The sequence below is a fragment of the Vipera berus genome, assembly GCF_964194415.1.
Source record: "Vipera berus genome assembly, chromosome: 1".
In the NCBI taxonomy this organism is placed as follows: Eukaryota; Metazoa; Chordata; class Lepidosauria; order Squamata; family Viperidae; genus Vipera; species Vipera berus.
Window position 1 is genome coordinate 340,502,091 of NC_138202.1, and position 27,728 is coordinate 340,529,818.

At 40.0% G+C, this 27,728-nt stretch overlaps 3 protein-coding genes across 3 annotated transcripts in view; 2 read left to right on the top strand and 1 right to left on the bottom strand.

Annotated features, from left to right (window-relative positions):
- CCT6A (chaperonin containing TCP1 subunit 6A) lies at positions 1-11,951 on the top strand. The gene is made up of 14 exons (XM_081346552.1): positions 1-208; positions 2,968-3,031; positions 4,022-4,156; positions 4,965-5,138; positions 5,292-5,395; positions 5,961-6,071; positions 6,507-6,666; positions 7,479-7,561; positions 8,058-8,154; positions 8,508-8,655; positions 9,760-9,893; positions 10,130-10,232; positions 11,241-11,313; positions 11,631-11,951. Exons 1-14 carry the CDS (start codon positions 75-77, stop codon positions 11,701-11,703), a joined length of 1,593 nt encoding a protein of 530 aa, XP_081202678.1. The 5' UTR covers positions 1-74; the 3' UTR covers positions 11,704-11,951.
- A 1,961-nt stretch (positions 11,952-13,912) lies between these two features.
- Positions 13,913-23,263, top strand: SUMF2 (sulfatase modifying factor 2). Its single transcript, XM_081346554.1, has 9 exons — positions 13,913-14,103; positions 15,610-15,760; positions 16,983-17,097; positions 17,776-17,820; positions 18,956-19,106; positions 19,746-19,801; positions 20,993-21,077; positions 21,778-21,943; positions 22,991-23,263. The coding sequence occupies exons 1-9, from the start codon at positions 14,016-14,018 to the stop codon at positions 23,097-23,099; spliced, it is 966 nt and encodes a 321-aa protein (XP_081202680.1). The 5' UTR covers positions 13,913-14,015; the 3' UTR covers positions 23,100-23,263.
- Positions 23,264-23,608: 345 nt separating this feature from the next.
- Positions 23,609-27,728, bottom strand: part of PHKG1 (phosphorylase kinase catalytic subunit gamma 1) — a 31,371-nt gene continuing 27,251 nt past the window's right edge. The window contains exon 10 of the mRNA XM_081337136.1: positions 23,609-27,046. Within this exon, the coding sequence (XP_081193262.1) occupies positions 26,795-27,046 (252 nt within the window). The 3' untranslated portion in view covers positions 23,609-26,794. The remainder of the gene's footprint in view (positions 27,047-27,728) is intronic.

The window sequence follows — 27,728 nt, forward strand, 5'->3', positions numbered from 1 at the left end:
CCTGGGTCGAGTCCGGCGGGATCGTGCGTACACTCGTTCCTTTCTTTTTTCTCCTCCAGAAGTGGCCGGGAGAGATGGCGGTGAAGGCTCTCAACCCCAAAGCTGAGGTAGCGCGGGCTCAAGCAGCCCTGGCGGTCAATATCAGCGCGGCGCGTGGCCTACAGGATGTGCTCAGGACCAATCTCGGGCCCAAAGGAACCATGAAAATGTAAGGCAGGGGAAGAAAAAAAGGGGAGGGGGCTCGTTGTGGGAGCTGAGGGTTGGGGAAGAGAGGCGTGGTTACGCCTAGCCCCACCTATCCACATGGCGCTCGAGGGCGGAAGCGGCGAAGTGATGCGTGCGCAAAATAGCATGGAAGGAGCCCCAAACCCACCTAGCGATATGCTCCTTTGCACGTAGCATTTCCACAGCATTGTCAGTGAAACTTGCTTTTATAAAAAAAATAAAACAAAATCGGACAGTACCTATGTTTGACATAAGAGCACCTTCTGCCAACGTCAACACCCCTCCGTCCTGTGCGCTCCCACAGAGAGGGCCTCCTCAGGGTGCCACCGCTCAAGGAATGTCGGCTGGTGGCCCCCAGGGGGAGGGCATTCTCAGTGGGTGCGCCAGCCCTCTGGAACTGCTTGCCTACCGAAATCCGGATGGCCCCCGACCTCCGCACCTTCCGGCGCGACTTAAAAACTTACCTGTTCCAGCAGTCCGGCCTGGCCTGATAGCTCTTGGGGTCTCAGTTGTTTTTTACTATTGTTTTTTACTACTGTTCAACTGTATACCTACCTTACTCTGTACACCGCCCTCGGGAGAAGGGCGGTATATAAAAATAAATAAATAAATAAATAAATAAAAGATACATGCAGAGACAGCAAGTATGTCTTTACAGTGCGTGTAATTACCGTTATAAAGCATTGGATTATCCAATAAACTTATTTATTTATTTATTTATTTATTTATTTATTAATGGGACTTATATCCCGCCCTATCTCCAGAAGGACTCAGGGCGGCTAACAACAATAACATACAGTAAATACAGAAATTAAGATCAGATTAAAATTAAAGGCCTCTGTACAATAAATAAACTTCCAGGTAAGTATAAAATATTTATATTTTCTTAGTAAATTTAGACTGATTACAAATAAGACTTACTTCATTTTAGCTACACAGTTAGCTGTGAATCTTTATTCAATTTATATCCTGAGCTTTTTGTCTTGGGGTTCGAGGTGCCATGCATAGTACTTCCTCCACTAGGCTGGGGGGGGGGGAGAGAGAGAGAGAGAGAACAACTGGTTCAAAGTCACCCGGTGAGTTTCTGTGGCAGCTTAATAATCATAATCATAATAGTAAAGTTGGAAGAGACCTTGGAGGTAGTCTAGTCCAACCCCCTGCTCAGGCAGGAAACCCTATACCATTTCAGACAAATGGCTGTCCAGTCTCTTCTTAAAAACTTCCAGTGTTGGAGCATTCACAACTTCTGGTTGCAGGTTGTTCCACTGGTTAATTTTTCCAACTGTCAGGAAGTTTCTCCTTAGTTCTAGGTTGCTTCTCTCCTTAATTAGTTTCCATCCGTTGCTGCTTGTCCTGCCTTCGGGCGCTTTGGAGAATAGCTTGACTCCCTCTTCTTTGTGGCAGCCCCTGAGATATTGGAACACTGCTATCATGTCACCCCTCATCCTTCTCTTCATTAAACTAGACATACCCAATTCCAGCAACCGTTCCCTATATGTTTTAGCCTCCAGTCCCCAATCATCTTTGTTGCTCTTCTCTGTACTCTTTCCAGAGTCTCGACATCTTTTTTACATCGTGGTGACCAAAACTAGATGCAGTATTCCAAGTGTGGCCTTACCAAGGCATTGTAAAGTGGTATTAATATTTCACATGATCTTGATTCTATCCCTCTGTTAATGCAGCTTAGCATTGTGTTGACTTTTTTGGCAGCTGCAGCACACTGCTAAACCACATTTAAGTGATTGTCCACTAGGACTCCGAGATCCCTCTCACAATTAACTACTGTTGAGCATGGTACCCCTTATACTATACCTGTACATTTGGTTTTTCTTGCCTAAATGTAGAACCTTACTTTTTTCACCATTGAATTTCATTTTGTTAGATAGTGTCCAGTGTTCAAGTCTGTCCAGATCCTCCTGTATCTTAAGCTTCTATGTCAGGGGTCCTCAACCTTGGCAACTTTAAGACTTGTGGACTTCAACTCCCAGAATTCCTCAGCTTTGCTGGCTGAGGAATTCTGGGAGCTGAAGTCCACAAGTCTTAAAAGTTGCCAAGGTTGAGGACCCCTGTTATATGTCACCCAGTGAGTTTCTATATTTTCCTAATCCAACTCTTTAACCCCACTGGCTCTCAGATTAATAAATTAGACTGCATAAAATTGCCCCATCAGCCAATTAGTTTTGTACAAGTCTGAACTTGAAACATAAATGAATGATCACACCTTTTTGAGGAACAGCTTCTGTTCCCAGTACACCATCACAAGTGGTACATAGAGGCTATTAGTTATCAAGCCCTTTGTTTAACTATCAATACGTGTTTATAAATCATGGCATTGCAGAGCATCTGTCAGCTGAATGAAAGCATTGCGGGTTTGATTGGCCAAATTTTAGTCTGAGGCAATGTCATAGATTTATAATGGTACCTCACCCAAAATTAGCTCTCTTACACAACTCCCAGAGTATTCAAGTTGTTATGCCATCCACATTTGGTTTCTGTAACTGGTGGAAGAAGATAGCACCAGAAGAATATTTCTTTTGATTAATAGGATAGTCAATTCCAGAATTGAAAGTAGAAAAGAGCCTTGGATGTGATTCTTGTCAAATGAATTTTTGTTTCATACTGACTGTACTATAACACAGGATAGTGATATTAATAAATTAAGTTTGGCAGATCCTTTTGCTCAAACACTTGGAAAAGGAACTGGGATTGAAGGCTGATTGCTTTGCTTTCTGTTTTCCATAGGCTTGTTTCTGGTGCTGGTGATATCAAGCTTACCAAAGATGGCAATGTCCTGCTTCATGAGATGGTAAACTTTCCCTTCCCTTCCAAGAATATAATTTTAAAATATCAAGTCATGTAATACTTTCTAGAACTCTTATCTACATGCAAAAAAGAAGCATCTTGCTAGATTTTACTGTGAACAGTATTGGTGATGTAGGCCAAATTTTTTATTAACATTTTTATGTCAAAAGTTACTGATGACTTTATATTTTATTTTTCAGCACAAAATGCTATGTTATGTTGAAATTGTATAACAATTGTCTCGAAGGATCTGCTGTTGATCAAAGTATAAGCTTCTCTGCTTTTTTGGTTCTAAGATTAATTAAAACTTCTACATTGCTGGTATTACTGTAGAATGTTTCTTCAACTGATTGATAATAAAGCACAATAGTAAAATGGGGAGGAATATTTTTTTATTTCAATGGCCACCCATCTCAGTAAATGACTGGGTGGTGTACATCATAAAGCATAAATACAAATACATAAAAGTTGTTGAGTGGAACTATTGCCATAGATGTTAATATAACTAAACACTTTGACACATTTAGGGCCCCAAGCATATAACCAAATATTCACGGTCTTATGGATAGCCAACAGATATGGGGTCATCCTGATCTTTGAAGGGAGAATGTTCCAGAGGGCAGAGGCTAAGGCAGAGAAATGACAGGCGCCGTAACATGCTTAACCTGCTGCATTGAATTGGATGATTAGAAATGACTGGGAGAAGACAGAAGGGTTTTAAAGATGATAATCAGCATCTTGAATTGCACCCAGAAGCACTCTGGCAATAATGCAACTCATATAGCAATACTGTAATGTTATACATCTGTTGAATATCTTATACCCTTTACTTAACTACGTGTGGAGCTGCCTTGTGCCAGTTGAAGCTTTTGAATTCTCTTCATAAGGAACCCTATGTAGAGCATGTTGCAGTAATCCAGACGAGATCATGGGTGACTGAGCAAAGGAATGACATTTTGATAGTACTCTTTTTTGTTCTTTTTGCATCCATCAGCAAATCCAACATCCAACAGCTTCCTTGATAGCCAAAGTAGCAACAGCACAAGATGACATCACTGGTGATGGGACCACTTCTAATGTCCTCATAATTGGTGAGCTGCTCAAGCAGGCAGATCTCTATATTTCAGAGGTATGTGGCAGTGTTATGTACTTGTAGTCTGCATGAGGACATCTTTAATTTTTTTCAGATTTAAATAAAGCTGAGTGAGAAATTATTGATGTTGCCATGAAAATGAGATTCTTAGTTGCACATCACTATTTTGTTAAAGGGAATATAACTAGATTAAAATTTCAAACTTTGAAACATAGTTAACAGATTAATCTTATTCTTCCTGTTTTTCCCTATGGCTCTAAACTTTTATTTATTCAGATTATGGGTAGTATATAATTGACTTTTGACCACAGTGTGTGAGAAATTTCCAAATCTGTTGCACAGTGAACACCCAGATGAGCTCCATAGTTCCTTTGGCATAATTCTGTGCAAGAATAAACTGTACTTTACCCTCTGCGTTGAAAGGACTGTTTTTCCTTTCATGTGTATTCAAAAGGACAGTACAAATTGTCTTCATGCGCAGCCTCAGTTCATCTAGAAAAGTTAAAACAAAGCAAAATAGTTATCCCTGAAATCACTCGATTGAATCCATTGTTGTGTGGGCAAATTTTCCATTGTTTTCTTTTCTCTCAGCCTTTACCATAAATAATGGCATAATAATTTATTAAATGTATACGCTATTCAACTTGCAGCGACTGGGTAGTTTCAGTACCTGCTCCAGGGGGTTTAAACTATGTCCGGAGAGGGCTTTTTTGAGTCCCCCGCTTCTATAGTAAAAAGAAATTGCTTGTGGAAACTGATTGCTTGATTTTTGCCTATAATCAGAGTATGGAGTTTTATATGTGTGCATGTTTTTTTTTTTAAAAAAGTACTTCTTTGATATTAGGGGTTGCATCCTCGAATAGTTACAGAAGGGTTTGAAGCTGCAAAAGAAAAGGCTCTTCAGATCTTGGAGCAGGTCAAAGTAGCAAAGGAAATGGACAGGGAAACACTTCTAGATGTTGCTAGAACTTCCCTCCGGACAAAGGTCCATACTGAGCTTGCTGACGTTTTAACTGAGGTGAGTCATTGATTTCTTGTGTTCTCCAAAAATAAATTCTACACAATTCCCATAATTAAAGTGAAGCGGATCCCTGAAGGGGTTTGTGTGTGTTGTTGAGTTGGTAAATTCTGGAAGTCCTGTTTGATGAGGCTTGTTCTCTTTTCTTTGAAGGCTGTAGTAGATTCGATTCTGGCAATCAAAAAACCAAACGAGCCAATAGATCTTTATATGGTTGAAATAATGGAGATGAAGCACAAATCTGAAACAGACACAACGTAGGTATAATATGAATGTGATCTATTCTCAAAGGCTTGAAATGTATCGGTCTTACATATTCCTTGTGGTGGAATCATCGCTGTCCCACATCATGCTCTCTTGGCCTTTCCTAAATTGGTCTTTTCCAAATATTGGATCTTGTGGGATTCTCAGCTAGCATGTCAGAGAATTGTGGGAGTTACTGTTCAAGACATTAAGGCAGAAGATATGCTATATTGTTTTTGCTTTATAACATCGATAAAGTTAACATAGTTATCTTTTGTTCTGAGCTGTTGTAGGAATTAAAGCCAAAGTTTTGTAAGTTTGAATTATTTAGAGCTGAGAGCATGGGTGAATTCTGCATTGGCTTTTGCAATGGCTAATGGAGTCAGACACCATGCAAGAATAAAAATTGCCTCAGATTTGTCTAGTGACATGCTGTACTAAAACAGTGTGCATGGGTCTGAAGGATACACATCAAAATTGTTCCTAGGACTCCCATTTTAGCAGGAAATGCATGGGATTAGAAAGGATAAACAACTGAAACTAACTTCTTAAAAAGCTATTTTTAATTATCTTTTACAGCCTAATAAGAGGACTTGTCCTGGACCATGGCGCTCGTCATCCTGACATGAAGAAAAGGCTTGAAGATGCTTACATCCTTACTTGTAATGTGTCACTAGAGTATGAAAAAACGTATGTATACATTAGAACTTACAGCCCCAGTTGGGATTTGCAAACTGATCTTGTTTAATCCTACATTTGTGGAGGTTGATATTTGGTTTGTGGGATCTTTTGGGTCTTCCTGAAAGCCACTCTGACCATTTCTGGTGTCAGTTGCTTCTGATTTCCCTTACCTTTACATATATGCTTACTGGGATTGAAAACAAATCAGGCCAGAATCTGGATAACACTTGAGTGGGAGACACCACAGAAGCTTGGATAATATGCTAGACTTGGAGATGGAAAAATCCTAGAAAGTGACAATGGGAAACTTTCTGTATAGTTGCCAAGAGAACTGCCTGCGTTTTGTCTATGTAATCACTGGGAGTTAAGTTTTAACCAGGGGGTTGTATACTTTTTATGTTTCCTGTCTAATTTTAAATTCTGACAACATATTTTTTTTTCCAGAGAGGTGAATTCTGGATTCTTTTATAAGAGCGCGGAAGAAAGAGAAAAGCTTGTTAAAGCAGAACGAAAGTTCATTGAAGAAAGAGTGAATAAAATCATAGAGCTGAAAAAATCAGTTGTTGGGGATTCAAATAAAGGTTTTATTGTGATCAACCAAAAGGTAAGAGAAGGACTTGGTATTGAAGGAGATGATTGCCTAACAAATGGGTCTATAACACAAAATGAGCCAAATAGAATGAAACATTGATTTAATTGCCTCCCATTTAGCAGAGTACTGGTGCAGTTGACAAAATTTGCATCCAGATTTTGTGGGACAAGGTCTATTTTATCAGAAATAGGGGAATTTATTTAAATGGCCATTTGTGGCAGTTTATGTTTTTTTATGTTAAGTGACCCAGAGTCTCTGGGAATCAGATGACATTTTATTATACAAATAACATAAGCTGGTAATAAATTCACTATTAATGACATTTGGCTATAATAGGAATGCCAGTGGTCCATTAAATCATGGTATTGTTGCATGGGACGCGGTGGCTCAGTGGGTTAGGACGCTGAGCTTGTCGATCGGAAGGTCGGCAGTTTGGCGGGTCGAATCCCGAGTGCCGCGTAACAGAGTGAGCGCCTGTTACTCGTCCCAGCTTCTGCCCACCTAGCAGTTTGAAAGCACGTAAAAATGCAAGTAGAAAAATAGGGACCACTACGGTGGGAAGGTAACAGCGTTCCGTGCGCCTTTGGCGTCTAGTCATGCCGGCCACATGACCACGGAAGATGTCCTCGGACAAGCGCTGGCTCTTCGGCTTTGAAACGGAGATGAGCACCGGCCCCTAGAGTCGGAAACGACTAGCACGCATGTGCGGGGGAAACTTTACTTTACTTTACTTTACTATTGTTGCATGTGGCCTTTATTTAGTTTTTCAGTTTAAGCTTTATTTAAACCTGAGTACATCTGTTTATCGCATTCTGTATTTTCAGGGGATTGATCCTTTCTCCCTGGATGCACTTGCAAAAGAAGGGATAGTAGCACTGCGCAGAGCAAAGCGAAGAAATATGGAGAGGTTAGTTTCTGTGAACCTGGGCGCTACCTTGGAATTTCAACGCTATTTTCCTTTGAAAGTGTCTAGACTCTAATAACAGCATCTTGCTATAAATCAGAAAAGAAAAGTAACATCCCAAAGTTTTGAGAGGAGTGATCTTATGATTCCTAATCCTAGATGTTTGGAAAACATTTGGAAATTTATAAACAGTGTTTTCTTTAGAATTTCTTCATAATAAATTTAGAATGCTGGTATAAATTAACTACTTTAATCACTTTGAATTATTAGTATTACATAAAGGTATTCGCACATTGATTCCTTTTTTAAAACAAAGGGATTGCTTAATATTCTTGGTTGCATTTAAAAAGAGGAGCAGGTATTGCCACCAGCCTAAGCCCTGGCTTCCTGAATAAATCACAGCTGAGTTCACAACTTGCCAAGCCAAATCAAGCAAAATTCAGTATGTGAACCCAGACTATAACAAAAATATCCAAACATATTTATTAATTATGTTCAGGTTAACCCTGGCCTGTGGAGGGGTCGCTATGAATTCTGTAGAAGACCTGTCCGTTGACTGCCTGGGACATGCAGGTCTTGTCTATGAATATACCTTGGTGAGTTTGATTTTTAAAGTCTTCAGTTTGATTTCTATGGCTAGCATTATAATTAATACCTAGCTTCAATAGTGTTAAATGTTATTCAAAGGCCGAGTGGGTAGATGGATGGATGGGAGAATATTTCATAGAATTAGAGCTCCTTTGAGGGAGATGGGTGGCTTAGAAATATAATACATAAATTAATCTTGGAATTCTTACAATATTACTGAATAGAACAAACAGCTTTTTAAAAAACATAAAAATAGGCACAGTAATAATATAATAAATGTACTGTTCAAACCATAAAAAATCCAATATATACTACATACTTAGCATTTATGGTCCTTAAATAATGTTTGTTCTCTGCGCAGGGTGAAGACAAGTTCACTTTTATTGAAAAGTGTGAAAACCCTCGTTCTGTGACTCTGTTGATCAAGGGGCCAAATAAGCACACCCTGACACAGATCAAGGATGCTATAAGAGATGGACTGCGTGCTGTCAAAAATGCCATTGAGGATGGTGAGTGGGCTAAAGCACTCCATATGTTAGCCTCAGGGTAGCCAGTTGATTAAATGGAAGTTTTATTTTAATATTACTTCAATTAATACATTTGGTTAATAGCACTTTGAAAATTCAGTTTTATTAAAAAGAGGCCCAGGAGCTCAAATTGGAATACATACAACTCCGATTTTTCCAACGAAAGCAATGTTTAGGGGCAGATTGGAATGACGAGAGCTTCTTTGTGTGTGGATTGGAATCTGCATTTCTCTGGTCTTTAATCTTAGTATTTCCCAGTTACATATGTTGGTTCAGTAATCTTAGTCGAATACAGTGGAATCTAAAACTTCATGAATGGTGTTACTTAAGACAGGTCTCAAATAAGGAAAAATGTATTTGCAGGAAATTGTATTTTAGTTCAGCATCCTTCATATTTCAAGGTTTTCTTGTGGAAGGAAGAACAATCTTCTTTTAAGCATTTTTGCTTCAGGATACTTTTGTGTTGCTAAATTTAGATAAACCCAATAATAACCCTTGTGCGTGATTGGAGTGTTTTGGCTATGTTGAATACCAACCAATATAATTGAGATGGTGGTGATGGTATAATTTTCTCATAAAATAGAACTACCACAGCAGCTCTGGCTCCTAGTAGTGCCTGTGCTAGTATAATTAATCCATCTTAAATCAACATAGGTATTGCAACTTACAATACATTGCTAAGGTAATTGTAGAAAAAAAATCCCTTTTCTAAACTGAAGCATAATATTGCACCTCAAGTAAATGAGTATTTCAATATTTTAAAATAATTATAGTATTGTCCTGCCTTTCAACTTAAACTATTTTAAAGGTACATAAATGTATTGTGGGAGGAGAGAATGGAGGTAAAACAAAAGACTTATCACACAGATGATTGTATAAACATTGGAGGTATACAGCATGTGTTGAGTTTAAAGAGACTGTTTGAATCTTAGTATTCCAGACTTAAAACTCTTCCTTTAAGAAGACTAGAGAACTTCCCAAAGCTTTATATTTAATGGGGATTTACCCTTTACCCACTATATCCTTGGCTGTCTGCCTTGCATTTGTGGCAAGATTGACGTTAACAAATGATTTTTTATTTTCCAGGCTGCGTGGTTCCAGGTGCTGGAGCCCTGGAGGTGGCAATAGCTGATGCCCTTGTGAAACATAAGCCCAATGTGAAAGGGAGAAGCCAGCTGGGAGTTCAGGCATTTGCTGATGCATTGCTGATTATCCCTAAGGTAGGAAGCTTCTGAACAAAAACACCTAATAGCATTCTTCAGCTCTGTAGCTACCATCAACAAGACTTTCCAGATGTAAGCAAAGATATAGCTGAAAGGAAAATGGAAGATAGGGAAAAGAACAGTCAGTTCTAAGTATATATTGCACATTTATCTCCGCTAAATACCAAATAGCTCATTTCTTGACAGAGAGAACAATAGAAAATAAATACTTTTTTCTTTATTTATTCTTACAGGTACTTGCTCAGAATGCTGGTTATGATCCTCAGGAAACACTAGTTAAAGTTCAAACAGAATATGCTGAGTCAGGACAACTAGTGGGGGTGGACCTAAATTCTGGTGAGTACAGAACAGTGGCTGGCAATAGTATGATTGACAAGCTTGAGAGGTACTTTGTAATTCTAAACTGCTGGATATGTTATGATAATACTTCTTTTCTTTTACAAATTAAGCTAGCAGAGGGTAATGATTTTTGAAAATGACAGTTATTATAAACTGGTTTAGTTGCATGCTTTTATCTAGAAAACAGCGGCACTAAACCAACACAAAGTCCTTGGTGCTTTCTGAGCTTGGTTTTCTTGCAGACATTTCATTATGCAAACCAAGTAACATCAGCACTGATGATGTTACCTAGTTTGGGTAATGAAACATCTGCAAGAAAACAACCAAGCTCAAAGAGCACCAAGGACCCTTCATTTCGTCCCTGAGCTGCAAGCATTCTCTTTTATTGATGATGTTCTCATTGAGAGTTTATTGAGGTGAACTTGTGATAATGGTTGTAGTTTTATTTGTGACTAGCAGTTACATAAACTTGTAATTGCTAAAAAGGTTACAAATAATATTGTAAAGAAGGCTGAGTCATGTTCCTAATAAACCAGGCAAGGACAAGCTATAACCATTTGTTGTACAGGTAATCCTCAACTTAAATCACAATTGGGGCTGAAATTAAGGTTGTTAAGAGATGCAGTCATTAAGCAAGCTGACAACCCAATTTTATAACCATTTTTACCACAGTCATTAAGGAAATCACCAGTAGTTTCTTACCACAATCATTAAGCGAACCATGTGGATGTGAAATGAACCACACTATTGTGAAGTGAATCTGGTTTTCCCAATTGACTTGTTGGAAACTGGCTGGAAAAATTGCAGAATGGTCCCAAAGGAAACAGACAATTCCTTCCCAGTTTCTAAACCATTTTTAACTCAATAGAACATTCATGCATGTCTTTACTTTTCCAAACCAGTTTGCACATGGTTGTAAAACAAAACAACACTAGCAATCTATGAAAAGACTATAGAGCAGATATGATTGTTGCCTTTTAATGAACTTTCTCCTATGTCTTTCAGGTGAACCAATGGTGGCAGGAGCAGCTGGAATCTGGGATAATTATAGTGTTAAAAAACAGTTGCTTCATTCTAGGTAACATTTTATAGCTAACCATTTAAAAAAACGACCTCAACCACATTTGTATATAGAATTTACTTGACAATTAAGACCTGGTTGAGTATACTTTTTGTAATAAGTTGGTATGTTTTTCCAGACTATTTTAAACCTAGTAACTAGGTACGGGGTCTCATATTTCAAGATTTTTTGCTTTTAATGTGAGAAGAAAAAGCAAAAATGAAATTGGCCATATGAACCTTCTTAAAGTATACAAGAAAAAGGGCTGAATGTATACTTTTAAAAAATGAACGATAAATTGAGACAAATGAAATTTCTCTTCCTGTTTTCTCTAGCACTGTTATTGCTAGCAACATTCTCTTGGTTGATGAAATTATGCGAGCTGGAATGTCGTCTCTCAAAGGCTGAACTGGAAGACGACTTGAGTGGGGAATCTCTACCAACTGTTTCCTGAATTCATGTTAACAAAATCCCTTTTCCAACATGTAATTCAAAATAATAGGAGGAAGAAAAGTTTACCTTCAGGAATTTGGCCGCTCACGAATTGAGATCCTTCACTTCTATAGAATCAATTACTATTTATTTTTTACATGCACTGAACAAATGCATCTGAAGTTACTGTCTTTCAACCCATTAAAGTTTTTCCCTCTCTTCAGGCTTCGAGTGTTGTCTATTTTAAGAATACTTCATTGTTTATATATCATTTTCTGTAGTTTCCACTGCATTAAAAAAAACCTTTTAATGACCCTGTAGTCCCTTCCTAGTAGAGTCAGGGTGATAGATGGAGCTCCGCATTTCCTGGCCAGGTGCCCTTCTTGACGCCACATGGAGTTCGCAGCAGATATTTCTTTTGTACCCTAGGAGAGAAACATCTCCCACTACCTAACATTGAACTCTCAGCCTTCCGAGTGGAAGGCGAGTATCTTCTCCAGCAGGCCACCATGCCACACTCAAGACTTTCCACTGCATTACTGGTATGAAATTCCATGGCACATACTGCCAGAAAAAGCTTAAATTATCTTACATATGCATTCAAGGTGGTGCACTACAAATATAAAACAATTTTTAGAATTAAAATCAAGGTGTTAAAATCAGTTTGAACTGATTTTTGCCATTTTCCTGAAAGGCTCTAGTTCAGGGCTTTTCAACCAGTGGTATGGGTACCATCTGTGATACATTGGCACCTGGCAGGTGGTACGCAACCATCCTAAAAAGGAAGCGGGGGAGGGGAATGAGCGGAACCGGTGGCAGCACCGCACAAGCCTAAGCAAGAGATGGCTGGAGATGCAGAGCTCCGCGGAAGCCCCAGGATCAATGCTTCGGGGCTGTCAGGGCTCTGGGAGCACCAGGATCAGCTCCAGGCTCCAGTTGGAGCTCGACGCTGATCCTGGTGCTTCTGAGCCCAGAAGCAGCACTGATGAGCTGGAATGTTGCAGCATCTCCAGGGTCTTGTGATTTACATTCAGATGCTTGGCAACTGATTCATATTTATGATGGTCAGTGTCCCAGGGTCATGTGAAGTGACCAAAACCTGCAACCACCCAGCAGACAGGAGGATAAAAACCAAACACGCCCCCACTGCCAATCCTCAACAGAAATGCTCACAATGAAAACCTCAGACAAAAGGAAGAGCACTGGCAGGCAGGTGTCTTGCTCGGCTGTGGCGTGGGTGCTTTTTTCAGTGCCATTGTAACCGAACAGTCACTAAGCAAACTTCATCACTTTTTTTTTGGTCATCAAGTTTTTGACACCTTGGTAGGCGACTGGTGGTACTTGGATGTTGCCATACCCTAAAAGTGGTAAAATGGGTGAAAAGGTTGAAAAGCCCTGCTCTACTTTAATGGACAAAACGCTGTACTGTTGAGGTGCTGGAAAGATTGGGGCTCTGGAGGCAGGCAGTGAGTATATTTGGGCAGGCAAAGGTGAGACATCTTGCTATTGAGTTAGGGGTTAGGTTACTCAACCCTTGCTCATTACTATATTAAATAGAGCATTTACATACTCCCCAATTTTCACAGCATTGCAGCACTCTAGTTTTGCGGATACTCTAGCTCAGCTGTAGCAGGGAAGGCATCATTTTTAGTGGCCCCTGATTTAAGTGAGAATGCGAAGACTGCAAAGAAAAATCTGGTCTCTGTTTTGCCCTATAAGAACTAAGTAAACTTTGTTGAGTACGCTGTGACGATTGAATTAGGCAGTGATTTCTCTAAAGGATTAATCTACCATTTTCAGTAGCTTTATAAAACGCATTTTTTTTACAGTTTATGATTTACTATAGTATGCAAATAAAAATGATTTTCTATAGTAACTGGGTTGGGGTGGCCGTGCTCACCTGTACCATCCAAAGCGAATTAAAAAAACAAAACACCAACCAATGTTCTGATCTGTCTTGTGTCCTGAGCATGGCCTTCGGAGACAAAAGATTGCAACAGCCATATATCCCAAGATAGCGTTTCCTCTGGATTTAAGAGCAGCACTGTTTCGAATAAAAAGGGGGAGAGGAGCTGAGTCCTTCCCCCAAAGAGATAATCCGACGCGAAACCAACCCAGACCGTTTGCGAAATGAAGGAAGTTCGCAGCTGTAGGACGGAGCCTGCCCCTACACGCGTGTCACTCCTGTCGACCCCGGAAGCAATCGCCGTGCCAGATTCCTTTGCTGCAAATTGCTACCAAGGGGGCGAAGGAATCGTCAAGCGTCCTCTTCTCCTCTCCCCGTGTCAATGTTCTTCTCCCTCGCTTTGCTCGCGAGTCTCTTGCCCGTCTTGTTGTCTCCCTGGGCGGTGACCGGAGGCCGTTCGGAGCGCCCCGGTGAGTCCCCGCCGCGGCTTCTTCTCCTTTTTCCTGCCTGGGCTCGAGGCTTGGGTTAAATTCTCTCCTTGTGGGCAGCAGGGTGCTAAACCTTGGAAAACCCCTTTTCCCAACTAAGAGAATGTTTTTGCCAGAAAGAATCGAGGCCGAGAAATAATTCCATAGAATAGAATGGAACTTAAATAATAGAATAACAGTGTTGGAAGGGATCGTGGAGGTCATCTAGTCCAACCCCCTGCGCAAGCCAGAGACCCGATACTATTCTGGACAAACGGTTGTCTATCTTCTTGAAAACCTCCAACGTAGGAGCACCCATAACTTCTGGAGGCAAGCCGTTCCACCGGTTAATTGCATGTTTCCATATCTCTTAGGGGCCATGCTAACCCATGATTTGTGTGATCCAGACTGCCTTTATCCACACAATCTCTGAACAGGTTCCTCCTCTTCAAGTTACAAGAAAGTTTGTCCCCTGTGCAAACATAGCCAAACAGCGGCTTAGGCATGCTTTGGGCTGTACTGTTGAATTCCAATTAGAATTTAAATTGGGATCCATCAGAAGAAGCTGGGAATACACAACATGCTATCATTTCCAGATTTTTAGGCTGTTCCAGTAAAAATGTTGCAAAAATAGCAAGCACCCTAGAGAATCCTAAAAAATAATTTTATCAGGGCTTTAAACTTTTAGTGTACCATTATGGGGAAAACAGCTCTGTATGCAAGCAGAGTGTACTGAGTAATGTGTTTCCAGCGAATATAACTTTTAAGGAAATTCCTGTTCTTTAGGATATGCTGCAAAACCTTTCTTTCCCCTTGGAAATTTTGTAGTATGAATCCTGTTAAAACGTTTAACATTTCTAAAGTGCTGGTGATTTTAGAATGGAGGTTGCACATGTTACAGAATAAAAAAAATTAACCCATTATTAATAGTAATTTGATTTATATTCTGTATTTTTATCCATACAGGACAGTCAGTAAAATTGAAATATCCAAATAGATAATAATAAAGCAAAAGCAGCTCAATTAAAACAATCTTGCCTTGCCATAAATAGCATGAGAATGTGCTTTAACAATTTACTAATAAAATGGCATATAATAAAACCATGAAAAATCACACAATATTTAACTTAAAAGAGGGGAAAATGTCAAGTGACAAACCCCTTCGGGATCACCATGAAAGTTGCCATGTTACATTTTAACAACCAAAAAGTTTGTTTCTTTTTTTTTTAAAGGAACTTCTTTGGCTTCTAAACTTTTCATTCTTCTTTACAACTGGATCCAGTCTTGGTCAGTCACCGGGACCAGAGGTTCCGAGCTTTCAGATTCATGTTGGAGCCCATCCTCAGAGATCTCTCTCACCAGAATGTGAGAAAGCTCGGAAGACAAAATCTCTGGTCCCGGTGATCGACCCAGATTACATCCTGCAGCATTATCCTGGGACACATATATTTGCCTTCATTCTTTGCTACTCCTTAACATTCTTACAGCTAATTTTAATTCTTCTCTCAGCTTTCAGAAAAGATGAAGATACCGTACAGCTGCCCAGTGGAAAATTGGAAATTAGAACTAACATATTGGATGGTAAAAATAAAGACAGACCCTTCAGGATAATCAAACCATTTGTTATGGACAGGTATCCAGTCACCAACAGAGACTTCCGGTAAAGTTCACGTCCCATGTTAGCTGAACATGGTTTTTGCCTGGCAGTAATGACTCAATAATACAATAGTTTCACTACTATTTTGGATTGCATTCACAACTTGCAGCTTTCTAACAATTCCGAGTCAGCCCTTCAATGTAGGCCAGATGAGTAAACAAACTTTAACAGGAAGACCAGAACTGTCCACTACTTTGTTAAGAAACTCCTTGATGTTCAACAGCACAGTTCATGCTGCAGTAAAAGATTGTGGCAGGATAGTTTTGAGGACTAGAATCCACTTTTTCAAGTTCATGAAAGGTTGTCTTAGTTGGCTGGTGTTAAATAAAGGGTAGATTTGGGCTTGGTAGAAAGGTAAATTTCTGATACAGCTATTTTGTGGCAAAGTCCAATTCGGGAGCAATGTATTTAGTAGTAAGAAAGAACAATAGTATCCTGAGTCCCAACCCTCTCTCTTAGTGCAAATTGTAGATTACATTTCCTTTGCATCCTGCATTTCCTGGTTGCTTTATTTTCAGAATATCATTAGGAAAAACAAGACATAAATAGCAATAGCACTTAGACTTACATACCACTTCACAGTACTTTACAGCCATCTCTAAGCAGTTTACAGAGTCAGCATATTGCCCCCAACAATCTGGGTCCTCATTTTACCAACCTCGGAAGGATAGAAAGCTGACTCAACCTTGAGCCAATGAGAATCAAACTGCTGGCAGTTGGCAGAATTAACCTGCAATACTGCATTCTAACCAAGGCTCTTAACCATCTGGATAAGATAAATAGTGTGCAAAGGCTGTCACAAGTTAGCTAGCTGTGACAAGAAACCAGTGCTGAATGAGAAAGGGCTTAGTGCAACATGGCCAGTTGCTGATCACATGTGATCCCTGAGTCCTTTTCTTTGGGACCCTCAGAGACCTCAAATTGTCTCCTAAGATATTTGCAAACAACCTAATTACAACAGTGCACTTTCCCACTGAAATGTTATGGGAATAGAAGGAACTAGGCATATAAATACACTAAACCCATATGCAAAGGTATAAAAGTGGAACATGAAAACCCTAGGGCACCATTAGATCCCCATTCCAGTTGATTTAGCACATCATTGTCACACCCCCTGTATCCTTCTGCCAGAATTTTAAGAGCAGAAACTCCCAGCCACAAAATTGTTGAGGGATCTACAAAAAAAAAGGCTGGTTTGAAAAACAGTTCTATCTTTTGGGCACAGGGAATTCGTGAAAGACCAGAAATACAAAACGGAAGCCGAGGAATTTGGCTGGAGTTTCGTCTTCGAGAATTTTGTCCCTGAAGAACTTAAAAAGAAAGTGACACAAAAACTGGAGGTAAAGGGCCACTTTTCAGTATTTGGGAGAAAGGGGTGATTTTGATCAACCTGCCCTGTGTTCCAAACTCCAGAAAGTCTTACAGATCACAGATTATTCAGCACCAATTTATATTAGTAAATGGGTCAGTCAAGTATTGGGAAATAGTTTGAGTGTTAAGAGGCTGATTTCCCAGGGAGAGAAACTACAAGTAATAAATTCTAGGAGACTATAAGTCTAACCTGAACTTGTCATGAAGTGAATTGATCCATCTTGCCTAATGTAGCTTCTGCAGCTTGGCAGAATGTGGCATCTTTTCAGCCATCCTGCCTAAAATTTTGTGATCTGAAATGTTCGGCCTGCAAAGTAAAACTTTGATTTCTTATTGCGTATATCTTCCATTGCTCCTAGTTTGGCATGCCAAGTCCTTAGGGCTCTGTATCTTTATTGAGCAACAATTTCACCTTTATTGATCTCGACAACCAATATTACACCACTTTCCAATGTATTTGAAATCAGAAGGGCTAGCACCATTGTTTTCACCAGGTTTATACCATTCTTCTTTTGAAAATGATTGTCTATCTAATGTTATTCTAAAAATGGAGGAGAAATGCATGTTATTTTGATGAAAAGTGGAACAGTTCAAAATGGGATTTCTTGTTGTTACTGATTACATTCTACTTTTATTCTTCTCTTTAGTCTGCACCATGGTGGCTTCCGATTGAAAAAGCATTTTGGAGGCAGGTGAGACTTCAGTAGAGGGATATAGATGTTATCGGAGTCATGATTTGTCTCTGTGTACTACGGTGTACTACGGTGTTGATTAGTGAACCATACTTACAATCTACAAGACAGACTGGGCTGACATCCAAGATGCATAACAACATTAGTTGGGACCCTGCAGCCGGCGTCAACTTCCCTCCGCTCAGTACGCTCCCACAGAGAGGGCCTCCTCAGGGTGCCACCGGTCAAAGAATGCCGACTGGTGGCCCCCAGGGGGAGGGCGTTCTCTGTGGGTGCACCGGATTTATGGAACCATCTTCCGGTCGAGCTCCGGATGGCACCCGATCTCTGCTCCTTCCGGCGCGATCTTAAAACCCATCTCTTTAAACAAGCTGGCCTGGCCTGATGGGATGGGGTGGGATTTTTATAAATGGACTTCAATTTTTAATCTGTATTAATTTATTATGGGCATTGTTTAATCACGTTTTAATAATTTTTAATTTTTGTATCTAGTTTTTATGTATTGCCCTGTTCACCGCCCTGAGTCCTCCGGGAGAAGGGCGGTATATAAATTAAATAAATAAATAAATAAATAAATAAATAAATAACCGGCCAACAGAAAATACACCAAATGTTTTTGCCAGCACTAGAAAATCCACAGTGCCCTTAAGATCAGGGGAGTCAAAGCTGCAGCCCATGGGCCGGATGTGTCACCCACAGGTCACACCCACCCTGGTTCCGCAAAGCCAAAAAATGTCATGATACATCACGTGATGCAATCGAGTTTGACACCTGTGCCTTAGATGGCATCTACACGCCCCTCAGATGAGATTTGAAAATTAATCCTTTTCAAAGGGCAAAAAATTTTTAGGAGTTCACACATCTTGTAAAAATTTGATTTTTTTTTAGATTTTAATGAGATTTCAAGTAAGAAATTTTGTGGTGTTTGTGTTTCCAGCTGAGTGTGCCCAGGCTCTTTGACGATAAGACTGATGATGTCTTAAGATAGTTTGGCCATTGAATTAATTAATCTGTCTTTGAACACTTAGCGCCTGAAAATGTTAGTAGACCCTCCCTTGCAATAGCTTTTTAGGCATGCAAATTTAATTTAGAGATAACAGTGCCTTAAATAACTAGAATCCTTTCCTGTCTTCAGCCTTCAGGTCCTGGATCCAGCATCAAAGACAGGCTAGACTACCCAGTGTTGCACGTGAGCTGGAATGATGCTCAGGCTTTTTGCAAATGGAAAGGGAAGAGGCTACCAACAGAAGAGGAGTGGGAATTTGCTGCTAGGGGAGGCCTTGAGAGTACGTAAGCAAGGAACCAAAGTGGTCTTAGATCCATCACAATAATATCTCAATCACTGCTTCCCAGACTTTTTCCTCCATTACCCAAAACCCATTATCAGAAAGCCCTTTCTACCTATTGTAGGTAAAATACCTTAAGTCAATTTAAATGTCCCTCTTGTAATTGGGTAATGGATTTGTATATTGTTAGCCAAAGAAAAGCCACTTTTACCCAATTTGGGCTAATTTACCAGATTTGGGAAGCAAATCTTGCCCTTTTAATCCAGGTGGGCAGTCTACAACAGTATTTCTCTACCTAACAACTTTAAGATGTGTAACTTCCACTTTCAGAATTCCCCAGCCGGCATTTGGCTTTTCCCTCCCTGGAGAGATTGGTGATAAAAGGATTACAAGAGAGCAAGCAAGCACACAATGGGGCATATACATAGAAAAAATGCAGTGGCACCAACAGCCCTAAGCATGCTATCCAAATAATGTGTTTAGAGGTTTAGGTTTTAATAATCCACATGCTTTTTAATGTTTGATATTAAAGATAAGCTTATCCAGGATCAATGGTTGAAGGGAGGAAATTGGTGTGTTTAGAATCGATAGTGTGGATCGACATTACCATTTTATTTTATTTCTTCCCCTTTTTGTTAGACAGATTGTATCCTTGGGGAAATAAATTCTTAGCCAATCGCACAAACCTCTGGCAGGTAAGAGACCAAAACTGGGATTTTTATTTTTATGAAATGAGAAAAGCAAAAGCTAAAGGGGATGATGAAAATGACAAAATTGGTTAAAGAAAAAATCAAACCAAGAGAAAAAAAATCAAACCATTAAAAAAAGCAGTAATAACTGGAGGACAAATTATGTATATGTGTGAATGAATTCATATGTAGTCTTGAGAATAAATAGGGATTTGAAATACCCATATTTAGTATCCAAAATGAAGGGATTATATTGCTCCTGTATAACATTCATGTGACTTGGCTCAAATAAAATTGCAACACCGATATTTATAACCACACTGCAGAAAGTGCATGATATAATCAAATGCAGAAGCAAAATTCAGTAAAAATCATGGTGCAGCCCTTCTTAAGAGTAGTGACAATAAGCATTCCCAATCTTTCTTTTTGCATCATTTTATCCCAGTTCAAGGCTATTCCTGGGGGTAAAGCAGTGTTTGTCAAGTTTGGTAACTTTAAGATGTGTGGACTTCAATTCCCAGAATTCCCCATCCAGCATGTGGGGAATTTAATAAATGTATAGGCTTCTCTTTTCTTCCTGTTTTATTGCTTCAGGTGTCAAGGGAATAAATGTACAGGCTGCCCATCTCATATACTTGCTGGCTGGAGAAGTCTGGGAGTTGAAGTCCACACATCTTAAAGTTGTCAAAATTTGAAAAACACTGGCATTGACCATTTCGTAGGCTTGGATTCTTTTGTTTCATATGTGCATATCTTTATTGGCCAAGACTCTTCTTTAGGCATTAGAAACCTGGCTTTGCCATCAAGTCTGGGGGTTCCTGATAGCATGGGGGAACCTTTTTCACAGCTTGTTTGTCAGCATTCTCAGTTGCTCTTTTATTTTTAATTCGGGTTGCTTTTTTATTTTCTTGTGCTCTGTTTTAATTGTTAGCTGCCCTGAAATCATGCATGTGAGATAGGCAGCCTGTACATTTATTCATTCAATCAATCAGAGGAATCGCTAAGTGTTAATACCAGTTTGATGACACATAAACAGTCAATCAGATATACCATTTCATTGTTGCACAGGCTGTTCAAGACTACTCTTGAACTATGACACCCCCCACCCCACCCCCTGAATTTTGTGGCACCCTGTTTGGATTTGTTGTCTTTGTTTACCTCCGGTGTTCACATATTCACCACCTTTTCTCTGCACAGGGCAACTTTCCCAAAGTTGACACAGCTGAAGATGGCTTCCGTGGAGCATCACCAGTAGCAGCGTTCCCTCCTCAGAATAATTATGGTAAGATTACAGGCCGTAGTCATTGGAACTGGTCAGCCTGCTGGCTCTCACGTGGAATAGGAAGCATTTTAAATAAAGGTTCTTGAACTTTCAAGGTTTTAGTCCTCTCTCTAGCAAGCTAAATTGTCTTCCTAACAGATCGTTGCATTTTACAACGTTCTGTAGATAATACAAGTGGATCTTGCTTAATGACTACCCTGTTAACTGTTCAAAGTTACAACGGCACAAGAAAAAGTAGCTCTGTGACCAGCCCTCACCCTTACGGTTATTGCTGTATCCCATGATCACTAGTTTTATGCTTCAAAGCTGATTTCTGACAAGCAGAATCAATGGAGAGCTTTACAGTAAAATTGCAAGTTGTGGTTACATAATGTCACAAAAACAGCAAGTGATTAATGGAAATGACATAAATCCAACATGGTCACATGATATTTTGTTTAGTGACAGAGCTGCTGGTCCATGTTGTAGTTGTTACATAAGGATAACCTGGACTGGAAACTCCGTTCTAGGCCAGCAATTGAATTTGTGATGAGTGCAGGTTTAGTTCTAGAATATGCCAGCATCAGTTTTTCAGAAACATTGTAGATACACTTTTCTACCTATTTGCTCTTTTCCTTTCTGATCTTCCAAGGCTCATATACTTCTTTACGGGCAGATTGGAGGCTTTCCCAAGTGAATTACTGTCTTTGCTGTATTACAGGCTTATACGATTTGCTAGGAAATACTTGGGAATGGACATCCTCAGAGTATCGTCCAAATGGTCCTGCATCCCGCCAGCCTGGTCAAAAGATGTGTGTCCTGCGAGGAGCATCCTGGATTGATACAGTGGATGGCTCTGCCAATCACAAGGCTCAGGTTACAACGAGGTATGCTGGCAAGTGACATCTTATTAGCATCTTCTCCTCCAGATTTTAAAACTTATAGTGTACTGGACAAGTGCAATCAGCAGCAGCCATCAGTCTGACAAGAGCAACAGTACACTTGTGCAGTATTTATTTTTTTTATTTTATTTTAATCCCATTTATATCCCGCCCTTCTCCGAAGACTCAGGGCGGCTTACAATTTAAGCACAAACCAATGTGCTTAGCAATAGCCTTCATTCTATGTATATGCCTGCTTATTAGGGCTTTCGGCCCCCGCCAAGCAGCATTATTACAAAGTCAGCTTATTGCCCCCAACAATCTGGGTCCTCATTTTACCTACCTCGGAAGGATGGAAGGCTGAGTCAACCTTGAGCCTGGTGGGATGCGAACCTGCACTAATTGCAGGCAGCTGGTGTTACTTAAGGAGGGATTAGCCCACTGCTCCACCAAGGCTCTTAAGTCCTGTCCCTTTTGTATGTGTGTCATAACATCACATAGGCATTTAAAAAGGGTAGAGCTTCTGGTATAACCTCATGATGATGCTTATGTCATTTGTCAAAAGCAGCCAGGGCTGCCAAGATTTCCAGTGATGAAAATACAGGCAACAGGAGTCATTATGACTCAAAACAGCAGCTGGATGCTGAATTCAGAGCACTGAAAATTCCTGAGAAAGGAGATATCTTGGGATTGCCCATACAAATTCCAGACAGCTGGGGAAGAGGTTGAAAAAGCAAGAATGCATCTTTTAAAAAATAATTTATGATCCGTGTTAAATAAACATTTAAGTGTTTACCATTGCTTAATTAATTGGGAAATCCTTTTTAAACTCACCAAGAACTGATTGAATGAACTAAATCCCGCTTACCCCCCTCTAGCATTGTTCAGGTGTATTTAGATTGCAACCCCCAGAATTTCCCAGGCAGAGTTCTCATTACAGTCCTAAAACATGGGAAGACAAAACGTTTAGGAATGCTGAAGTAGCTCTGGATTTGGGCCAGATGATCCAGGAGACCTTCTGCTAAGACAAACCCTGTTCCTCTTAATCCATAGGATGGGGAACACTCCTGATTCTTCTTCAGACAACTTGAGCTTCCGATGTGCCATCAGCCTCGTCAAGCAGCCAGCGCAGGAAGCTGTCCGCAAAAGGGCTGAACTCTGAAGACAATATTAAACTCTTCTAAAAAGACCCAGATCTTTTCTCCTATGGAGATGGGTCAGCCTGCATTTTTGTTGGCAAGACTTTGGGTATTTTTTAGCATGATATTGATAAAGGACAATGTTAATGTTTTGAGAGCTAAAAATGAATAAAACCTTTCCACTGGTTGTAAGTGTAATTCAGATACTCATTGTTTTGTTATTTGCAGATTACTGGTTTCATTCTGGAACAATCCTATGCATGAAACCATTGTGCTACCTAAACTGAGATTGGCTGGGCCCATTCATTTCTCTAAGTCATATACAGTATTTGTTTTTGGTGTAGCATTTTGAATAAACCCATCTGTTAAGATTGGCAAGCTGTAGCTTGTGGCTATAGCCAGCATGTTGTATTGGTTAATTAATTTAAAAAGCCATAGTTAACAAGGTAATGGTTTGGCAGAATGAGTAACCTTTTTGGCCCTCTCTTTGCCTAGGAGCCACAAGGGGCATGGTGAGGCTGCTGTGATGTCACCAGCACTGTCCACACCCTTTTTGGAATTACTGCTTAAACCACAGTTGGCTTTCTTCACAAACACTATAAAGCAAAATCAAACAAATTGTATTATGGTTTAGCACTATGTCATAATTCAGCCTCTAATTCTTTGGATTTTGAGATCTCTTCCAAGAACTGCTTATAACTTTCCCCTCTCCTTTCCTCTCTTCCCCTCCTCCAGCACACGTCTGCAGTAGTTTTAAGTGAGACAGGATTATGGCCAATTTGGAATAAGGTTCTGTCAACTCCGGATAAAATTTGAGAATCTACATATCACAATTCAGTCATATTGAATAAATAAAGCACATTTATTGTTTGTTAAATATTTTTTTAAAAAAAATCATGTTTTTATGTGCAGCTCTAATAAATAATAAGTCCATAACACATCTATGTGGAGTTGAGTCATGGCAACTGGACTTTTCTTTTTGTTGGTTTGAAATGTTTTGTTGCTTATCCAAGTAGCTTCTTCAGTCTGAGCAAGTTAACAGAATAACAGAGTTGGAAGGGACCTTTGAGGTCATCTAGTCCAACCCCTGCTCAAGCAGGAAACCCTATGCCGTTTCAGACAAATGGTTGTCTGGTCTCTTCTTAAAAGCCTTCACTGTTGGAGCAGCCACAACTTCTCGAGGCAAGTTGTTCCACTGATTGTTCTTATCTTCAAGGAAATTTCTTCTTAGTTGTAGGTTAAAGTTAAAGTTGGTTAGGGGGACCTCATACATGTTGGAGGACATACAGTATATGTAGTCCTCCTAACCACCTTGTTAGGACTGAAGAAGCTACTTGGATAAGCAACAAAACATTTCAAACCAACAAAAGAAAAGTAAGTCTAGTAGTAGTTGACTGCTAGTACTATGGCAACTAGCTGGGTGACTGAGACTCTTCATCAACATAACTCATCTATGTGTTAATGCTAGATGTTTATCTATCATCTATAATCTTCCTCATTACAGATAATGGAACTGCTTTTATTAGATGTTTTCTTTGCCTACTCCTGCTGGATTGGGATGTGTTTCATTGCACTCAGGGCAACCTGGATCTTAAGCAGCAACGGCATTCCAGAGCGCGCAGCTGAACTAAACTTCTGGCTCAACATACGTACATCAGTGAAGCATGACAGGCTGCAACTTCCTCTCCACCCCCCAGTGATTCACTATAGCTGGCATTCAGAAATAGGTTGGTTTGAAACACGGAAGTTCCATTTCAGACATTGTGCCAAATACTGTATATCCTCCGCTTTGAATGGAAGACTTGGGTTCTAAGACATGCTAATCCAGCATTCTGAATCCAACAGTAACAGGGAAACCCAGAAGCAGGAACCCCGTCCTTCTCCAATGCTTCATTCAAAAAATAAATAAGACAGACTGTGCTGAACATGGAGGATCCATGTAGTTATATTAAATTTGTCCATTGCTTTTAAAACAACAACTAAGGAAGCGATGGGCAGCCTAAAACAATTAAAAAAGCTTGTGAGTCTCTTTCTACGAGACGTTTTCAGCCTCAGAGCAGCCACCCAGTCCTGGGATGAGAGAAGACTTCTTTGCTGATTGGAAAAAAGGTCCCTGTTGAGTTTTTCATCCTATGACTGGAGCGGTAGAGAAACTTTCATGGATGGGAATTAGCACTACGATTTGGTAGTGCAGCTTTGCACTCGAGCTTTTCATTTATTCTTGGATCACAGAAGTTTCAGAAATCATACAGGTAGTCCTCAACTTAGGATCACAATTAGGAGCAGAATTTCCATTGCTAAGCAAAGAGGTTGTTAAACGAGTCATGCCAGGTTTCACTTTTTGCCATGGTTGTTAAGCAAATCATTACAGTTGTTAAACGAATCTGGCTTCCTTCAATGAGTTTGCTTTTTGAAAACTGACTGGAATTGGCTATCACATTATTTTGGTGTGCTGCAACCATCATAAATTTATTTATTAAATTTTATTTATTAAATTTAAATTTATTGCATTTATATGCTGCTCATCTCACTATCCAAAGCGGTTGGCTAGAGCAGAGTCAATACAGGTAGACCACGACTTACAACCTCAACTGAGCCTAACATTTCTGTTGCTAAAGCGAGACATTTATTAAGTGAGTTTCCCCCCACTTTATGACCTGTCTTGCCAGAGTTGTTAAGTGGTTGCAAAGTGAATCTGGCTTCCCCATTGACTTTGCTTGTCAGAGGATTACAAAAGAGGATGACATGACCCTGGGACACTGCAACCATCATAAATATGAATCACTCGCCAAGTATCTGAATTCTGATTATGTGACCATGAGGGATGCTGCAACGGTTGTAAGTGTGAAAAATGGTCATAAGTCTCTTTTTTCAGTCCTGTTGTAACTTCAAACAGTCACTGAATGAACTGTGGTAAGGACTACATGTACACCATTCTAAGTGCTGGAATTTTGGTCACGTGACTGGGGATACTGTGAGGGTTGTAAGCACAAGGACCAGTTGCAAGTCACTTTTTTCAGTCTTGTTGTAACTTCAGACAGTTACACAGACAGTTCCCACAGAGAGGGCCTCCTCAGGGTGCCTCCGGTCAGAGAATGCCGGCTGGTGTCCCCCAGGGGGAGGGCCTTCTCTGTGGGCGCCCCGGCTCTATGGAACCAACTGCCGGTTGAGCTCCGGATGGCACCGGATCTTCGCTCCTTCCGGCGCGGGTTAAAGACCCATTTATTCGAACAAGCTGGCATGGCCTGATGGGGGAACGTGAGGGTTTTAATAGGTTTTATATTTTGATTGTTTTAATTGGGCAATTATTTAATCCTTCTTTTAACTTTTGTATTTCTATTTATATGCCCTGTTCACCGCCCTGAGTCCTTCGGGAGAAGGGCGGTATAAAAATTTAAATAAATAAATAAATAAATGAATGAATGAATGAATGGTTGTAAGTCAAAGGCTACCTGTAACTGGTGAACAAAAATGCCAGATCCAGTCTAAACTGATTGCACCACCAACAATTATAACACTAATAATGCACTTAGTGAAAAGACATTCAGGTCTATATTCAGCTTTACATTTTGCTATCTCATTTCCATCGTTGTTCGCTGGGGAACTGTGGGAGTTGAAGTCAGCACGTGTGTTGGGACCGTGCTGGAATTCCCAGGTCAGCCCATTCGGAAGATGCCAAAGGCTCTTTGAATTGCTTTCTCCCTGGAGATTTTGGAAATCAGAGAAGTTCCTCTTCAGCGGCCAAGCTGAGCAGGATGGCTTTGGGAGTGTTTTCAAAGAGGGCGGCTCTGTTTTGAGCTTCTCCCTTCTTCACCCAATGGCCGTAGATCCGGAAGGCACAAGCATCGATCAGTTTGCGGACCGGCTTCAGTCCGTAGGGGTCGCGCTGCAGCACATCCTGAGTGATTGGCTTAAGGTTACGGTAGGTGAGGTAGATCCGAACCGAAGCCAGAACAGTCAGGCAGATGACCTGGGAAGAGATGCTTGTTAGACTGGCATCTTCTTTAAAGTATATCTGATTAGTTTGTGATTCTTTTTTTTCTTTTAAAGGATGCATTAGTTCATCAGGAATGGGCCACTGCCAATAAAAACCTGTTATTTTTATATACAGAATGCTTTTGGTTCAATTCTTCACCTCTCAGGTTGTGGTACATTAACACAGCACATTAAATTCAAGTTCATTAATATGCTGTGTTCAAATAAATAAATTCCACTACCTTTAAATGTGATAACTGGATTCCTACAACATGCTAAGCAATGGCTGGAGTTTCATAAAACCTGTAACCACCAATTACTCATCCCCATTTGAGCCTAGTTTGTTTATATGACATCAAATTGGTGTCAAGTCTTAGCAACTACATAAACTTTTGATCATTACAATCTGCCCTTAACCTGGTCTTTCAGGTTTTCCATCAGGAACTTTGTTTCAGATATACCAAAACAGTTAATATATCTTTAATGTATTGCCATTTATCAGTTTTGGCCAAGATACTCAAGCCTGATTTGTGTGACATGCTAAATCATAGCTTGCTGAATAAATCTCATGCTTGCACAATGCACTGAACCAAAGCTAAGGAAACTGCAATGGTTTAGCGTGTTGTGTGAATGTATCTTGTTTGGTTAGGATCCACAGTTCAGCAGCATAATGCATG

What these genes read in the sequence shown, in the direction of transcription:
- CCT6A (XM_081346552.1), top strand. Translation starts at nt 75, where the DNA reads ATGGCGGTGAAGGCTCTCAACCCCAAAGCTGAGGTAGCGCGGGCTCAA. An exon ending in AAGCGAAGAAATATGGAGAG is followed by an intron (nt 7,562 to 8,057) that starts GTTAGTTTCTGT and finishes AATTATGTTCAG; the next exon opens with GTTAACCCTGGCCTGTGGAG. An exon ending in GGGGGTGGACCTAAATTCTG is followed by an intron (nt 10,233 to 11,240) that starts GTGAGTACAGAA and finishes TATGTCTTTCAG; the next exon opens with GTGAACCAATGGTGGCAGGA.
- SUMF2 (XM_081346554.1), top strand. Translation starts at nt 14,016, where the DNA reads ATGTTCTTCTCCCTCGCTTTGCTCGCGAGTCTCTTGCCCGTCTTGTTG. An exon ending in GTCACCAACAGAGACTTCCG is followed by an intron (nt 15,761 to 16,982) that starts GTAAAGTTCACG and finishes TTTTGGGCACAG; the next exon opens with GGAATTCGTGAAAGACCAGA. An exon ending in AAGTGACACAAAAACTGGAG is followed by an intron (nt 17,098 to 17,775) that starts GTAAAGGGCCAC and finishes TCTTCTCTTTAG; the next exon opens with TCTGCACCATGGTGGCTTCC.